The 17,895-nt window shown below is 39.3% G+C and overlaps 1 protein-coding gene across 2 annotated transcripts in view; it reads right to left on the bottom strand.

Annotated features, from left to right (window-relative positions):
* Window positions 1–17,895, bottom strand: part of PXDN (peroxidasin) — a 151,383-nt gene that overhangs the window by 56,433 nt on the left and 77,055 nt on the right. For both annotated transcript variants that reach the window (XM_084622584.1, XM_084622585.1), the window contains 7 exons: window positions 17,551–17,720; window positions 14,753–14,870; window positions 13,494–13,663; window positions 10,874–11,146; window positions 9,320–9,436; window positions 7,797–7,955; window positions 3,586–3,698 (listed from right to left, as the gene is read on the bottom strand). In XM_084622584.1, coding sequence (XP_084478710.1) covers window positions 3,586–3,698; window positions 7,797–7,955; window positions 9,320–9,436; window positions 10,874–11,146; window positions 13,494–13,663; window positions 14,753–14,870; window positions 17,551–17,720 — 1,120 coding nt within the window. The remainder of the gene's footprint in view (window positions 1–3,585; window positions 3,699–7,796; window positions 7,956–9,319; window positions 9,437–10,873; window positions 11,147–13,493; window positions 13,664–14,752; window positions 14,871–17,550; window positions 17,721–17,895) is intronic.

Genomic DNA, 17,895 nt, shown 5'->3' with positions numbered 1-17,895 from the left:
CAGAGAAACTAAATGTATTATTTGCTTCAGTCTTCACGGCTGAGAATATTAGGGAGATTCCCAAACCTGAGCCATCTTTTGTAGGTGACAAATCTCAGGAATTGTCACAGACTGAAGTGTCACTAGAGGAGGTTTTGCAATGAATTGAGAAACTTAACAGTAACAAGTCACCGGGACCAGATGGCATTCACCCAAGAGTTCTGAAAGAACTCAAATGTGAAATTGCGGAACCATTAACTATGGTTTGTAACCTGTCCTTTAAATCAGCTACTGTACCCAATGACTGGATGATAGCTAATGTAACGCCAATATTTAAGAAGGGCTCTAGAGGTGATCCTGGAAATTACAGACCGGTAAGTCTAACGTCAGTACCGGGCAAATTAGTTGAAACAATAGTAAAGAATAAAATTGTCAGACACATAGAAGAACACAAATTGTTGCACAAAAGTCAACATGGTTTCTGTAAAGGGAGACCAAGTCTTACTAATCTATTAGAGTTCTTTGAGGTGGGTCAAACAAACATGTGGACAAGGGGGATCCAGTGGACACAGTGTACTTAGATTTCCATAAAGCCTTTGACAAGGTCCCTCACCAAAGGCTCTTACATAAATTAAGTTGCCATGGAATAAGAGAGAAGATCCTTTCATTGATTGAGAACTGGTTAAAAGACAGGGAACAAAAGATAGGAATAAATGGTAAATTTTAAGAACGGAGAGGGGTAACAGGTGGTGTTCCCCAAGGGTCGGTCCTAGGACCAATCCTATTCAACCTACGCATAAATGATCTGGAGAAAGGGGTAAACAGTGAGGTGGCAAAGTTTGCAGACAATACTAAACTGCTCAAGATAGTTAAGACCAAAGCAGACTGTGAAGTACTTCAAAAAGATCTCACAAAACTAAATGATTGGACAACAAAATGGCAAATGAAATTTAATGTGGATAACTGTAAAGTAATCCATATTGGAAAAAAAAACCTCCAACTATACATACAATATGATGGGGGCTAATTTAGCTACAACTCATCAGGAGAAAGATCTTGGAGTCATTGTGGATAGTTCTCTGTAGACGTCCATGCAGTGTGCAGCGGCAGTCAAAAAAGCAAACGGGATGTAGGAATCATTTAAAAAGGGATAGAGAATAAGACGGAGAAGATCTTATTGCCCTTATATAAATCCATGGTACGCCCACATCTTGAATATTGCATACAGACATGGTCCCCTCATCCCAAAAAAGATATACTGGCATTAGAAAAGGTTCAGAAAAGGGCAACTAAAATGATTAGGGGTTTGGAAAGGGTCCCGTATGAAGAGAGATTAAAGAGGCTAAGACTTTTCAGCTTGGAAAAGAGGAGACTAAGGGGGGATATGATAGAGGTATATAAAGTCATGAGTGGTGTGGAGAAAGAGAACAAGGAAAAGTTATTTACTTGTTCTCATAATACAAGGACTAGGAGCCACCAAATGAAATTAATGGACAGCAGGTTTAAAACAAATAAAAGGAAGTTCTTCTTCACTCAGCGCACAGTCAACCTGTGGGACTCCTTGCCTGAGGGGGTTGTGAAGGCAAGGACTATAACAGGGTTTAAAAGAGAACTGGATAAATTCATGGAGGTTAAGTCCATTAATGGCTATTAGCCAGGGTGGGTACGGAATGGTGTCCCTAGCCTCTGTTTGTCAGGGGGTGGAGATGGATGGAAGGAGAGAGATCACTTGATTACCACCTGTTAGGTTCACTCCTTCTGGGGCACCTGACATTGGCCATTGTCAGTAGACAGGATACTGGGCTGGATGGACCATTGGTCTGATCCAGTATGACCATTCTTATGTTCTTATTGTAGATTACTAATTGTAGATTAGTTTTCAGATGTGCAATGCAGTGTACTCTGGAACATAAAAATCACGGAAGATTCAGATTGCAGTCGAGTGTGAATACAGCAACAATGGCAGGATTCAGCAGAGGTTTTATTTTTTAATAAAGTAAAGGCTACTGGGCTTTTCAACCACCAGAAAGGGGTAGGGAGCAAGGCATAGTGGTAATGAGGGCTCCCTGGCTCTTGCCAAAATGAGATGGGAAAGCAGACACTGTTCCCTGCAGGATATACAATGAACATTAAGCTAAAAGAGTCAATCAAATTTTGAATAATTTATTTTTATTTAAAAATGTATGGAAGTGCTTGCTGCAAGAGATCAAGAAAAAAATACAATGCAAAATAATTAAAAAATTAGAAGCCAACCAACCCAGATACACAATCATCATATGAAACATAGGTGGCAAAAGGCCAACCCATTAAGCATCAGGAAAGTCAACTACCAAAAGAAATCAATTAATCATTGATAGAAAGAATGGGAAACAAAACAAGGTTAGCACATGCAACTAAAGAACAAAAAGCAAAACCACACAAATCCAAGGAAGAAAAGGAGGCCAAAGAACTGTCAAGAATAAGGCAATCAAAATGCAGTGAGTCCTAATTGAAAGTGATATTCATCTCATCCATGTGTTATGTATCTGCAGTCATTTACAAAAAACATGTTTTTGAAAGTTGTGGCGTGTGGGGAGACTTGTTATGAAACAATAAAAAAGCATTATAGTGGTATGAGAATCAAGGAAATTCAAGATTCATGTTGGCGCTTTATTCTTAACACGTGTCATTGGACACTAGGGCAGTGTAGCATGCTACATAGGATCACCCGCGGTTGTCAGATTCCTGCAATGGTTAAGACCACAGTGGAAATCAAAGACTGAGTGGGAGGCCTGCCTGATCTTTCTTGCTTGCGTTAGTTTTCATTTGTTTAGCATAACATTTCTGTGTGAGATTTTTTCCATTAAGATACTCTCATATACAGAAAATATTTTAAAAAATATTTGTCAAACAAGCACAGACAGAAAGGTACAATTCAACAACTTCACCATGAGTCACCAACCACTCTCATGGTTGAAGCTACAGTACTGTCTTGGGCCTCTGCAATGCCAGCAAAAATGTCTGCAAGGAGTCCTTATCCTATTCTTGACATAGACTTGTAATTTTCAGAGCTGCACAAAACTGAAATAGAAAAGCCTTTGCAATAACTTTGAACATCCTTTTTCAAACCTGGAATGTGAATTTTAGGCACAGTTCCTGTATTAGAGGTGCTCCATAGGCCTGCTCTATTCCCAAAACTTAGATCAACCTAGGTACATCACTCAGGGATGTGAAAAATTTCACACCCTGTGCAGTGTCCTTAGGTCACCCTACCCACCATTGTAGATGCAGCTAGGTTGATGGAATTCTTCCATCAAACCAGCTATCACCTCTTGGAGAGGCTGATTGCCTACATCAATGGAAAAACCCCTTCTCCAATGGTAAGAAGCATCTACACTACAGTACTTCGGTGGCACAGCCCCTGGGCAAAAGCTGTGTCACTGTCACGTAGAATTCTCAGGTTAAGTACCTACACTCTGAACACCCTCGGCAGCCGCTGATGTCATTTGAGGTTAGACACAGAACAAGCAACAATCAGCCACAGCGCACCTAATAAAGCCTGATTTAACGGTGGTGAAATCTGAAAAAGCCACTGCACTCTAAAGCAATCTGACAAAGATTTATTACCTTATTCCATGTTATTACTGGCTCAGGCTCTCCTTGAGAACTGCATGGAATCTGAACGTTTATGCCAACTTCTACTGTCATATCACTCGGAACGTTAGCAAACACAGGGGTAACTAAAATGATGTTACATGGACACAATGAAAAAATGTGAAAGTATTTTATGTTTGTACAATAAAGAAAATTACAAAGGCATAGTTCAAAATCACATACTACAACAACTTAGCTGAATGAATGCAATAAGAGCTGCAGATACAACTGAGTCTTTATTATGGCACTAAAAACAGGAAAACTTTTTCAAATAAACTACTCATCCTATTATTTGCACACAAAAAATTCAGAACAAGAATGATAGATGGGGCTCATACCACTACCTATTTCCCCAACACTTCCCATTATAAGAACTTCTTTTCAGTTGCTTGTTACTTTGCCAAACTTTAACCACTGGGCTGAAATTTTCCATTTTCCTCCGGCTAAATTTTCTTTAAAGAAAATTTTAGGCAGAATAGTGCAGCCACTTCCAAGCATGAAGCTATGGGAAAATATGTTGTTTTGGCCTATGTTAAAATGCTTTATTGTCCCTGGAGATCTTTTTTGAATAGTTCTAGTGCCATGCTTTGGAGCAGGCACTTGAAATCTGACAGGGATATGTATGGCCTTTCTGTGAGGGATGTGCTTTTTTCTGGCCAATCTGACCAAATTTTTTAAAGTTGGAAGACTTTTCTTTTAAATTTGTAGTTCACAAATGTTCTGTTAAGACAACTTAGATTTTAGCAGCTAAATTCCCCCAAAGATTCAATGCACATTGGGCATGTTCCACCCAAGACATGAGCAGGACTTACCATGTGATTGCATCTATGGGCTGCTGCAGGTCATGCTGGGTCCAGGCACAGGAACTGAGAATTGGGAGACTCTCCCCTGTGCTTTCAATAGGCCCCCTGCTAGGCCTAGGAAGTATGAAGGAAAAAACTGAGTGATTTGAATACAGAGGGGACAAGAGCTGGACCTGTGCGGGCAATGGGGGAGTAGACTGGGATAAAGAGCCAGGTGGTGAGAGACTGACTGAAGATTTGCAGAGGCATGAGGGGGAAATTGGACTGATGGGGAAAACTTAGTCAAGCTAGGCAAAGAGACTTGATCCGGGAGTCAGGGAGGTGCGGGGAACTGAGACTAGCTGGACAAGAAGACTAGAAGCCAAGCCAAGAGGGAAGGGGCTGGAACTTAGATGGATGGAAGACTGACACCAGATGAGGAGCTGCAGTGGGGACTGAGAAAAAGTTCTGGCTGAGCAAGGACCAGTGGGATGGGGGAAAGAAGGGAAGGGTAGACAGAGCCGATGAGAAGCAAGGTGGAAGGAGAAGTGGGACTGGCAAGAAGGAGAAGTGGGACTGGTTGGACAAAGAGACTGGGACAAGGAGCTGGGGGGACTGATGGGGAGACACTGAGATTGGACGAGGAGCACAGGAAGGGAGGTTGGGACAGGAAGCTAGTGGGGACGAGGAAGATGGATGTGGGTTGGGGAGAGAAAAGACATAAGATGAGGAGACAAGGGTGGGAGGGACTGCGACTGGCTGGGACACGCAGCTGGGCCACTGCGGGAGAGATTGGGACTGAGAACAGTGAGGTAGTCCAAAGGGGTGAGACTAGGACTTGCTGGGCTATAAGATTGGGCCTGGGATGAGAAGCCTGAAGAGTGGAGACTGGGACTGGCTACGTGAGGAGAATGGGACTGGGGTGAGAAATGAGGAGAGAGACAGGATTGGGACAGGTGGGAGGGGACAGGGCACAAAGGGTCATGTTTGGGGGAATGGGCAGAGGAGTCTGCCCTCCCATCCAGACACTGAAATGTCAGAAGTGCTGAGAACTGGAGACAATGGGAGCTGGGCTTTCGACATATAAAGTGGTATGTAATGCTAAGTACTCTGAAAAAAAAAATCAGGTCCCAAGTGTCTCAAACTGGTACCCAAAACTAATGGATACTTTTGACCTACATCTGTGTGTGCCCCTGTTCCCCATGAGCAAAATGGGGACAATAGTACTTCCTCATCTCACAGAGGTGTTGCGAAAATAAATTCATTAATATTTGTGAAGCAGATACTATAGTGATGAGCACCATAGAACAGCTCAGGCAAAAAGGAATCGTTCTGTCCTCAGAGTAGGGTCTAAATAGCCTACTGCAATTAAGGCATAGGGCAACATATTGAACAATAAGGCGAAAACAAAATTTTGAGTAACTTCTCATTAAGTGAGCACCACCTATTCTGTGGCACAGGCAACTTCTTGTGGCATTTTCTAACTTCTGTGTGATTGACTTTGCAACATAAATAACATTCTTTTAACATAGTTTCTTGAATGTAATAATTTGTATAAATTCAGCAACATTTAGATTTAACTTTAATTAATGAGTTTACTCAGTGAACATAATTTTCTAGTCCCGCAGCTTCTGTCCTTGTCCACTCTAGATTCCTCACTGAGGTCAGTGTTGTTATTTTTAGCTGAAGTCAATGGGTATTTTCCCTGAGCAAGGGCTGAACTCAGTGAGATTAAACATGTAATTCAAAAACATTTTCAATTAGTAATATTACTTGAAACACTGATATGTCAACACAGAGAATCAAGTACAAAACACAAACTAAAATGTTCCTACTTAATCCTTAGAGGCAAATTATGTAGAGTTGTATGAAAAAAGAAAAAAAATGGGAAATGGACAACATTTTTCATGTTGTTTGATTTTCTGTTTCAGGAATGACACTGAATACTATGGGAAGGCCATCTTTCCTTTGCTCTGGGAACAGAAAGTTTTGGGGTTCTGGCCACCAACACATAAAGAAAAAAAACAGTCTAATTAGTTACACATGTTCAGCAGTCTTATGGGAAACAGACCCAGAAGAAAGGCAAAATTTTCACAACACAAAAATACCCCACAAAATCTGAGAAAACAGTCATCCAAAGGGTAAACTTCCCTCCACCAAAAAAAAAAAAAAATCAGAAAAATGTCTCATAAGACAGCAGCATTTTCTTCAAACAAAAGTACTCTGACATAAATACTGGTCAGCTTCTGACCTTTTCATTTATTAAGCAAACAGTAAGGAAAACTGGAAGCTAAAAATACATGTAGTCAGAATTTATGAACTAGGAATCCGGAATGAGCAGCAAAGTTTCCAACTGACAAAAAAAAAAAAAAAAAAATCCTATTCTGTTAGGCTCTGATCCAACAAAGCACATATACACATGCATAATTATAAGCACGAGAGCATTCCTGTTTACTTCAGTCAAGATCACAGTCCTACTGAGCTAGATGTTGAACAAACGGAGACAACTGAGTTCCTTATCTTTGCTACCCATTGAATTATGGGGCTACTCATGTCCAAAGTATGTATTTAAGAGATTATTTGCTGGACTATGTTCTAAGCTGTACCCCTGGCTCTGGCACTGCCTCTGTGTTGCCCCGAACATGACATTTTACTTCTGTATCTCAGTTTATTCATCCATAATGAGGGTATATAAATAGATTCTTACCTCACAGTGTATGGTGAGGTTTAATTAACATTTTTAAATTGCACTGAGATCCTGGGATAAAAGTTACTATGAAATTGCAAATCAGGAATAGTCTTCAAGGGTGAAATTAACTCCTTTGCAGAAGTCGAGCACAACCAGCTAAATTCCTCTTAAGCTCTATTTTAAAAACATAAATCATGTATAGAGCTTGTGCAGGCCCTACAGACAGAGGTGAATTGCACCTGGTGTATGCATCTATATTAACAGTCCATTTTTCTTCCTCTAAACTAAGTCCACACTTAGGTTAAATTATCATTATTACTATTAGTAGTAGTAGTATTATGGAAGCACCCAGAGGCTCCAAGCAGGATCGGGGTGCTAAGTGCTGAAGAAGATAAGCTCTCCAGGAGAGGAGCCTATCTTTGCTAACTAAATATTTGAATTCTATCACGATGAAGTAAAAGAAGCAAAGTTAAAAGGTGCCTTTTAAAACAAAATTGTTTGACTCAAACCTCATAAATATTAACTCCAAGTTTCAAGCATGGTTTCCAAGAGGAAAAGAATAAGTCAAGCATTCCAATGAATATTTTAACATAAGTCTAAGACTCATATTTATAAAGGTATTTAATTGCCTAACTTCACTTGATACTTCCGCAATAGCTGGCCCTAAATGTACTTTTTCTAAACAGATACAAATATGGATATAGTGACTATACCTCTAGGTTGTACTGTTAACTGTACAGCTGTTCTTTGGGATCCTACAATGTTGACGGCTTGACATTCGTATTGGCCTTGGTCATGTAGAGCAACTCTGGAAATCCTCAGTGTTCCAGATGATAGTACTAGATGTCTTCTATCTACAGAGAGTTGGCTCCCTGAAACACAGCATTTGTTATTTACCAATTACAGCCATGTAAAATAAAATACTATCTATATTTCAGACACAACTCAGAGCCATTTAGTATTTGATAAAACCTATACAATTTTTAAAATAAAAAAGTAAGGTTTCACAAAACAAATTATTTAGAAAAAATGTTTTGAAACTACTATCTACTCTCCAGAACACACACTGCGGCATGGTCTACACTAGGAAATCAGGTCGGTATAACTACATCGCTCAGGGGTGTAAAAAATCCACAACCCTAAACAATGCAGTAACGTTGACCCAACCCCTGGTATAGACAGTGCTAGGTCAATGGAAGAATTCTTCCATCAACCTAACTACTGCCTCTCAGGGAGGTGGAGTAACTAAGCTGATGGGAGAGGTTCTGCAGCGATGCCACTATACTGATTTCTGTGGAGACCAGCCCTCATGTTCCTGACCTCTTCCACATCTACTTTTTCAGCAGAAAACAGAGGAAAGCATGATATTCACACCCACGAAGCATCAAGTCAACAAATCACTATAGGAAGGATGCAAATGAAGAGCATTGTTACTTTCATGTCATCACGTAGGAAGAATATTCACCATTCATCTTTTCTCTCCATTTCGCCCACCTAACTATCAGAAAAAAAGTGTACGGCTCTGCAGAACCGGATATACCAGCATAAAAGGAATGAAACAAAACGCACCAAAATAAGGCTGAGTGCCAGTCTTGTCCACCACCCCTGCTACCTTTCCACCACACTCTATTTGTTTTCATCTGTGGCCACTGTACATAACATTTGTTTGGAGCCACCTCAGGAAGCGGAGGAGAGGGAAAATCCATAGACATTGTCAGTGCCTCAATGATCAAGTTCTTACTGGAACTCTGCTGTATCTGTCACCACTTACAACCCCCTGTGAGTTGCTTTTCCTGCTATAACCTCACCCTTCCACATGTTGGTACACGTAGTAGATCTATTACTGATCTTATGTACACTATCATTTCTATCACCCCTGAATTTGGCCTAGCATCTTTACAGTACCATTCCTGAAATGTAGTCGACTAGAGTGGACCCCTATGCCCATGCCAAAGTCTTTCATCTGCTCCACATGAATGTAAAGAATATTTCTTGTACAAACATTTTACAGATGGCAGTTAAAGATTATCACATTATATGTTTAATCTACTTAGATTTATAACTACTAAGTGTTCTACATTAACTAACCAAATTGACATCTTCCATCAGAGACTAAGAAGCTTTTACGGCAATTGTATAGCACACACACATACATTTTGTGCTATTTCATAAGTGATTCCTAAAGGGATGTAATATTTTAAAGGTTTAAAAGTAAAACCTCGAATCAACTTCTTACCTCCTTTGGTCCAGGCAATAACGGGCTGTGGATAGCCTTGCGCTTCACAAGGGAAATCTACAGTGTGGCCCTCAATCACTACTCTGTCTTGAGGAGTGACAGTAAATTGAGGTACAGCTACAGGAGGGAGAAAAAAACTTGTTAAACAACAATTGAAAGATGTTCCATTGGTTGATATTACTTATTTTCTATGTGACTTGCACAGTTCTGTGGGGAAAGGGATCCTGCTAGCTCTTTTAGATTGTAAGCTCTTTGGGGCATGAATTCTCTCTTACATATATGAACAGAGCCTAGCACAATGGGGCCCTGATCTCAGTTGGGATCTCTAGGCATTACTGTAATACAAATAAATAATAAATCATAATCATAATCATAATAGATCCAAAATATGATGTACCTTAAGACTGGTATAATCAAGTAGAGAATGTTCTCTGGATTCAAAATATCTTGCTTTCTTTCTTTCTTTAAAAAAATCCTCAACTAAATTATGAAGAAAACACAATGTGATCACAACCAGCCTGAGCTGCTCTTTTCTTGTAACACACACACAGTGCCTTTATACAAAAGAAAACCAATGAACAACGGTATAGGCCAGCTTCTGCAGTAACATTGTGGCATTACCAATGAGAGCGGGCATTTGTTCAGTTCTCAAAATACATCCACCCATTAGTTGATGGAAAAGTGGAACTAAACACATAAGGGCAATTTGTTTTCTATAATTTGAAAAATAAGTATGTATAGGGTGACATGGTTCTTGCTCTAAGGAGTTTACAATCTAAAAGAAAAAAAAGTGGGAAAATACCAAAACTGATGAGGAAAGAACAAATTTAAATTTTTAAAAGATATTAGAAACCTAAGGAAAAATCACTTCCAGCTTTAAAGACTAAAGAGTAATAGCCTACGTATAAAAGAAATTTATTGCATATAGTGTTCCTGAAAATATTTTATATTCTAGGCTTTTGGCAAATTATGCTGAAAATAAAGTTACTCTGATTACAATAATTTGTACTACTATAATTGCCAGTTCACAGAAGAGCTGTACAAATGATACGGGGGCTGGAGGGATTGCTAGCTTCCATGAAGCAAATCAGTCAAAAGAAAAATGATTAGGAAAGATGGGAGACAGAACCACACTCAGAACTCCACGTCCAGTAGTACATGTGTACATATTAATCTTTAGACATGCCAGCTGCAGAAAATATTTGAGTCCCACACAAACTTGGCACTGGCAGTATGTATACATGTGATTATATAAACAGACCAGCAGACAAAATCTTGAGCAGCAGACATTTCAAAATATGAATGGGATATAAACATTTGTGTATAATTCTTCCGAAGTTTTATTTCTAAATTAAGGGCCTGAGATTCTGCTCTCGCTGAAGTCAATGGCAAAATCCCACTGACTATATTAGGAGAGGGAACAGGGTACACAATTAAAATAATGCACTTATGGTCTAATTCATTTCCAGCAATTTAGAAAACAGAATGGAAATATGTTTCCTTTGAATTAATTTTTGAAAAATATAATGTCTTTCCTTGTTTAATATTACTTACCTTGCACTATGATGTAAGCAGTTGCATGGATATTATCTATACTGTTGGTTGCAAAACAGGTATACTCGCCACTATCTTCCTGGTTCACATTTTGTATATAAAGGCCTCCTGAAGGAGTTATTGTGATGCGAGGATCATTTGGTAAAGGGGTTCTGTCGCCTTTTGTCCATGTGATCCGCGGTTGCGGGTGGCCAGTTGCACTGCATTCCAAAGTAACACTTTCTCCAACTAATACTTCTGTATTTTGTGGGTGGATCACAAAACTTGGCCTGGCTATCAGAAGAGAACCATGCTTAAATGTGGCTTTCATCCATTTCCAGACCCTTATAAACATCAACAGGCTAGAAGAAAAACCTTTATAAAATTGTGTTTAAGGAATTTATGAAAAAATATCAGAGCACAAAGCACATTTTTGATAATCTGTTGCTGTTTAAAAGGTTCTTTTCACCAAGAAAGAAACTGATACAAAGAAAACAAACTGACTATAGACAAAGTGCTGTTTAATGCACAAAGAGAGGGTGGGGGGGGAGATAAAAATGGTTTTAAATAACTTTTCAATTATAGCAATCATAAGTGTAATTTGTGACTAAAGTAGGTACAACATTTTCAGGAATGTAATTTTTAAGTTGCTGGTGTCCCTTTAAACCAGGGGTCTCAAAGTCCCAGCCCGTGGGCCATCCGCAGCCCGAGAACCTCCCCATTTGCGGCCCGTGCCGGAGAGACGCTGCATGCAATGTCTGCTACAGGCGCCGCCCCCCACAGCACCCATTGGCTGGGGGAGAGGGACAGAGATACTATCACTAGTCGCTGGGCAGAGTCAAACATGGAGGCAGCATCATTAGTTGCCAGGCAGAGTCACCTATGGAGGTAGCATCACTTTTTTCCACAATGAATAAAAACAAGTCAAAATACCGAACACAACTATCTGATGCCCACCTTGCTGCAATCCTGAAGGTTTCAACTGCTCAGTCACTGAGGCCAAACATCAACAAACCGACAGAACTGAAGCATTGCCAGGTGTCTGACAAACACTAAAAACTCTCCGGCAGGCAAAGAATTGTATGACAGTTTTATTATTTCTAAGAATTTTTTAAAAAAAATACAACATAAATGTTTTCTTTTCTGAACACCATCTTCAGTGACATTACTGGCCCACTGGGAGGTCTGAGGACTGGCCCTAGCCCTAAGGTAAATTGAGTTTGAGACCCCTGCTTTAAACATATATAATACATCTCCATAAAACAATTCTGCGGGTGAAGTTAGTGCTCATATATGAAACACAGGCAAGACTCTGACATAGTGCCAGAAGGGGTTGTACAAAAGTATTGTTTAGTCCTCTGCAATGCATCTCCAATGCATCTCATGATTGACCTGTACCACTTTTGCTATTCTCCATTCTTGGCCTTTCTTGAACAGAAACCAGAAACTGTTTGATTTTGTAATGTGCCAAAACAGCTCGTTAAGCAGGACTTGCAAGTGAATGAGGACAGACACAAGGATGGATTTAAAATATTAGGCCAAAACTTTATTAAAGTTAATATGGAGGAAGGGTACTATGTGTCCCATCTCCTTGTACCATCCATTGAAGTAGGTCCAGTGCAGGGTTTACAGGTCTCCTACCACCTACCATCACTCAGGACCATACCCACCCCTAAAATGGGCAGCTGAAATGGGGCAAGAGCCTTGAGAAGCCCTGGGCAATGTTTTCAATGAATGATTGTGAGAAGCAAGGAGCCAATTAGCTCCCATCTCCCTCTGTCTGGACAATGGATGGTGGAGTGTCCAGGAGAAGACGAGTCCTACGCCTGCATAGAGTCCACAGTTGCCAACTTTCACGCACCCTGATTTTCACAATAAAACAAAAATCAAGCTAATCCCATTTCAAAACAAGGCCAAAACAAGCCAATCCCTAAGAACCCCAATACTCTATGTGACTATATCCCCCCCCCAGCATGCTGTTTGGGACTGTGATGGGCCTGCTCTGCACCCCTGACTCTCTCCCTCCCTTGCCCTTGCTTGCTGGGAGCCGATCAAAAAAAAAAAAAAAAAGTAGTAACAAGCTACAACAAGAAACAAGCTACAAACCAAACAAGCAACAAGCCAAAAATTAGCCAACAAGCAACTCACAAGCCAATTAAGCCAAAAACAAACCCTATTTCTGCATTTTTTTTTCCCGGGTTTGGCATGTCTGATAGACTCCCCTTTTCATTCTAAAGCTGTCTGGCACATTACAGGTCCATTCAAGTCTTCCACCCATTAAACTGGGTGAGTGGCATTGTTATTTTTGTTTTGAGCATCTTAAGTCAGGTCTCTAAAGATCAGACACTAGAACAACAGCACCATTTAATTCTCTTCTTCCTTCCCTCATATACTACTAAAGATAATCTACATTATTACTCTGATTAAATGGTATAATACAATCAATGGTATAATACAATCAATATAATGGGTTGATAATTTCTAGGACTGCAATAACTAGATGGTGATGCAAATAAAGTTGCAAAGATGCACAGGAAATACAAACCTGCAGTTAATGCATAAAAGCAAATGTACTTCATTATGAAAGTGGTCTTCTGATTAATAAAAAAAACAAACAATTCTGTATCTAAAATCTATTTACCTGGTGACCCAAAGTATCTAAGAGTAACTTCTTGAGTTTTCACTTCTCCTGCCACATTTTTCGCCATACACTGGTAAATACCCTGGTCTGTCTCTTGAGTATTCTGAATCATCAGAGTGCCATCATCTAGCAAGTTGAGACGGGAATCTGTTTTCATACTGAGCTCATTACTGTAAAGACAGAAATCTGCTGAACTAAAACTTTTAAATCAAAAGCACAGAAAAAACATATAAAAGAAAAAAGTCTAATTGTAGTAACAAATGTAACCTACAAGAATAAATCTTTAGCGTCTTAAGTCCACTAGTAAGTGTAATAATAGAACTTTTAGTCTTAAATTAACAAAAGCATCAGAGATGAATACCAACAGTGTGACATTTTAAAAAATATAAACATTCTGACTTCAGAACTGAAAAGCTTGACTAATCTTATAAGTATAAATGTTTTATACAGTTTGGAGGAAAAAACAAAGAGTGAGTTACACACATCCATTTCCATTTTTTATTCAGGATATCAATTGTTCTCATTGCCAAACATCTCTAAATGTCTCAAGCCAGTGTCAATAAACCCACACTCGAATCTCTCTTATTTCTACTTAAAACTCTTTCATATGTGGATTTTGAACACATGCTTTTGTTGATTATAAAAAGGTGATGTTTTCAGTGTTGAGATTTTAAAGTTTTTTTTTTTTAAATCTATAAAATATTTTACCATCTCATGTTTAAAAGTAGCTCTCTAGGTTTCTCTTTGATTTGTTAAAGTGATATTAATTCAGGATGGAAATCGATCTTCTAGCTACAACATAGGGTCTGCAGACAGATATCACATAGTAGGTAATAAAACAATGGGTGCACTTGGACAAAATGCACCAACACCTTCTGCACCTGCAAACTACATATTACATGCATTTATAGAATTACCTGATCTTTATATACAAAAGCCTATTAGTATAGTTACTGTAGAGTTTTGCAGGTTTCTGAAATTTTGTGGGTGCAAGTGCAGTTGAAAAAATTGCCCATGGTATCATGATATCATATATCAAGTTCCTTATTAGAAAAAGGTTCTTTATTATATGATTATTATACTTTGAATTGCAAAGAAACCAGATCTAGTTATAATTGCCAATATATTAACTTTTTATAATACTAATATGATGTTCTTAAGTTCATGTTTGTGTACATGAATGGTGAATTTCATACACCAACTGTAAAGCAAACATATACAAACAATTTCTCTCTCTCTCCTTTTTTTCCTTAACTTACTTGTTTCGAAGCCAGATAATTTCTGGTTTGGGATTGCCTTCAGCTCTGCAAGTGAAGTACACTGTATTCCCTGAGGTAACGTCCACATCCTGAGGTTCCGACGTAATTCTTGGCCTCTCTGTATCAACAATAAACGGTATCAAGGAAACCTTGCTTGTTTTAAAACGATTAAAGTAAATAATTAAATATTTATTTTCCCCCCACACTGTACGTAGATGAACATTTTTCACAAATGTTTCAAGTAAAAATACTTCATAGATTCAATCAAGATTAAACACATTTTTCTCTACACAAAATTATCATTGGTTTTCTGACCTCTCTCAACATTTACTACTGTCAATTTAGAAAACTGAAAAATGGCTTGTGTCAAGGTTCCTTCCCCACTCTGAACTCTAGGGTACAGATGTGGGGACCTGCATGAAAAGCCCCTAAGCTTACTTTTACCAGCTTAGGTTAAAACTTCCCCAAGGTACAAACTATTTTACCCTTGGACTTCCACTGCCACCACCAAACTTTCCTCAGAAAACGTAGTTTGGACACGTCTTTCCCCCCAAAATCCTCCCAACCCTTGCACCCCACTTCCTGGGGAAGGTTTGGTAAAAATCCTCACCAATTTGCATAGGTGACCACAGACCCAAACCTTTGGATCTTAGAACAATGAAAAAGCATTCAGTTTCCTTACAAGAAGACTTTTAATAGAAGTAAAAAAGAATTATCTCTGTAAAATCAGAATGGTAAATACCTTACAGGGTAATTAGATTCAAAACATAGAGAATCCCTCTAGGCTAAACCTTAAGTTACAAAAAAGACACACAGACAGGAATAGTCATTCTATTCAGCACAGCTATTTTCTCAGCCATTTAAAGAAATCATAATCTAACACATACTTAGCTAGATTACTTACTAAGTTCTAAGACTCCATTCCCGTTCTGTCCCCGGCAAAAGCATCATACAGACAGATACAGACCCTTTGTTTTTCTCCCTCCTCCCAGCTTTTGAAAGTATCTTGTCTCCTCATTGGTCATTTTGGTCAGGTGCCAGGGAGGTTACCTTTAGCTTCTTAACCCTTTACAGGTGAGAGGATTTTTCCTCTGGCTAGGAGGGATTTTAAAGGCGTTTACCCTTCCCTTTATATTTATGACACTTGTGTAAATTTATATCAGATTCTGAAGCAAAGAATTTGTATATATTTAGTTTTACAGAGATTTGATTTGCATTACAAAAGCGAGGTTCTAGCCAACACAGTGCCATTTAAAACTATACTGGCTAGTGGAATATTTTTGGGCTATAGCATGGCAAAGTATTGCAACATAAGTAACAGTAACTTTACAGTAACAAAACTCTTCAGTATATGTGTAGACTAACCTTCTCAAACTTGATTGAGTGATAGAAATCCAATGACCTAATCTTACTCCCACTGACGTCTATGAGAGATTTAACACTGACTTCAGAGGAATCAGGAACAATTCCTTAATGATCCCGTTTCCTTCCCTCTTTGCATTGTCTGAGGAGCAATGTAGTATAAAAAATATTAAACTTCAAAACTGACCACTAAAGACTCCAGCTTGCATTCTTTTTATGTTCAGGTATCCTTCTGGAGTCAACAGGGGTTTTGAATGCAAAGAAGGCAAGCTCAGAAGCCAGCTTTGTGTATTCCATTGCTTATCATACAAATGTACAAAGTAATCTCTCCAGTATACTTTCTGGTTTTATCTTCACTAAGTGTTCAATTATTTCATGTCTGCACATCCCTTATACAGACGTATTTATTGTTGAATTTTTGGCATCTTGACTACTTAAGGTTATCATCCTGTGTTTACTGTGGTCCATTATCCACAAAGGAACATAGGAACCTAGATCCCAGATTTAGGTGCCACTGTGACCCACAAAACCCTTGCTTGGCTGCCATCTAACCCTGTAGGTGCCTAAACTTACTCAGTGCCTAAATTTCCACGAAAAAGTTCCCTAGGTGCCTAAGTTTCTGCCTCTGGGAATGGACACAACACCCTAGATGCCTGTCTCACACCTAAGCCTGAGAGGGATCCTCAAACCATGTGAAAACAGATGCTCCTCTGCCTCTCTTGCCTGATCCAGTAGGCATGCTATGAGTATGCCTACCAGACCGAGGAGGAAGAGGTGGTGTTGGTTCCTGTGCTGTCTCTCTTAACTTTTAGCCCAGTGGTTAGAGTACTCATCAGGATGTGAGACCCCCCACAGCTTCAATTCCTCCCTCTGTCTGATGGGGCCAAAGGATTTGAACAAAGGTCTCTCAGCAGAGTAACCTAACGGCTGGGCTATGAGATATTCTGATATGGATCTCTCTCGATTTCTACAGTTGAAGCAGACAAATAGAGAAAGCTGTTAAGGAAAAAAAAAATCTTTTCAGGATGATCATGCTCAGTTCTTAGGCTTATTCCCCCTCATGGGGCTTGTCTACGCTGAGAAATGGAATTGTGCCATTGCACTATCAACTAATGTGATATTAAAAAGAGGCGGGAGACAGAAGGAGAGGTGAAGAGACTATATTAAAAAGTGAGCAAGTGGAGATATAGGAGGAAAAGCAGAACGGTATGGTCAAAGAAGCCGAGAGCAGAGACTGAGTGGAGTGAGTGATCATCTGTATCAAAAAGCAGCAGACAGACTGTGGGGAAGGGATACAGAGAAGATATACTTGGAGATGGCCAGAAAGTAGCTATTGGCATCACTGGCCAATACAATGGGGAAAAAATCCCATGAAAAACATAGGTGGTTTTGGAAATATTTAATTTTTTTTCTTGAACATTAAGTGGAAAACTCACCACAGTTAAGTTCTTCTGGTGTTATTGTGGCCACTGATCGTCCCTGGATCCTCCTTGGATACTCACAAGTAGCTGCTGCTTGAGCATTACCAGATTCCGCATACGTCTTCAACAAATCTGCCAGCCATAGGATTTCACAGTCACAATGCAGAGCATTTGAATCTAAACGCCTGTGTAAAATGAGTATCATCCATTAGTCTTCCTAATCAGCTGGAACAATTGATTAGATTTTATATGACCTGGCAATATTCCCCGTCTATTTATTCTTACATACAAAAACCTACATTAAAAGAAAGCCATCTAGGTCCCCTTGTGCATATGCATTATGATACAGTCTTTAATTAC

Source organism: Lepidochelys olivacea, assembly GCF_965140295.1.
Source record: "Lepidochelys olivacea isolate rLepOli2 genome assembly, chromosome: 3".
Taxonomy (NCBI): Eukaryota; Metazoa; Chordata; order Testudines; family Cheloniidae; genus Lepidochelys; species Lepidochelys olivacea.
Note: the sequence above shows the minus strand (reverse complement) of the source record. Positions and strands in the feature narration are given on the sequence as shown.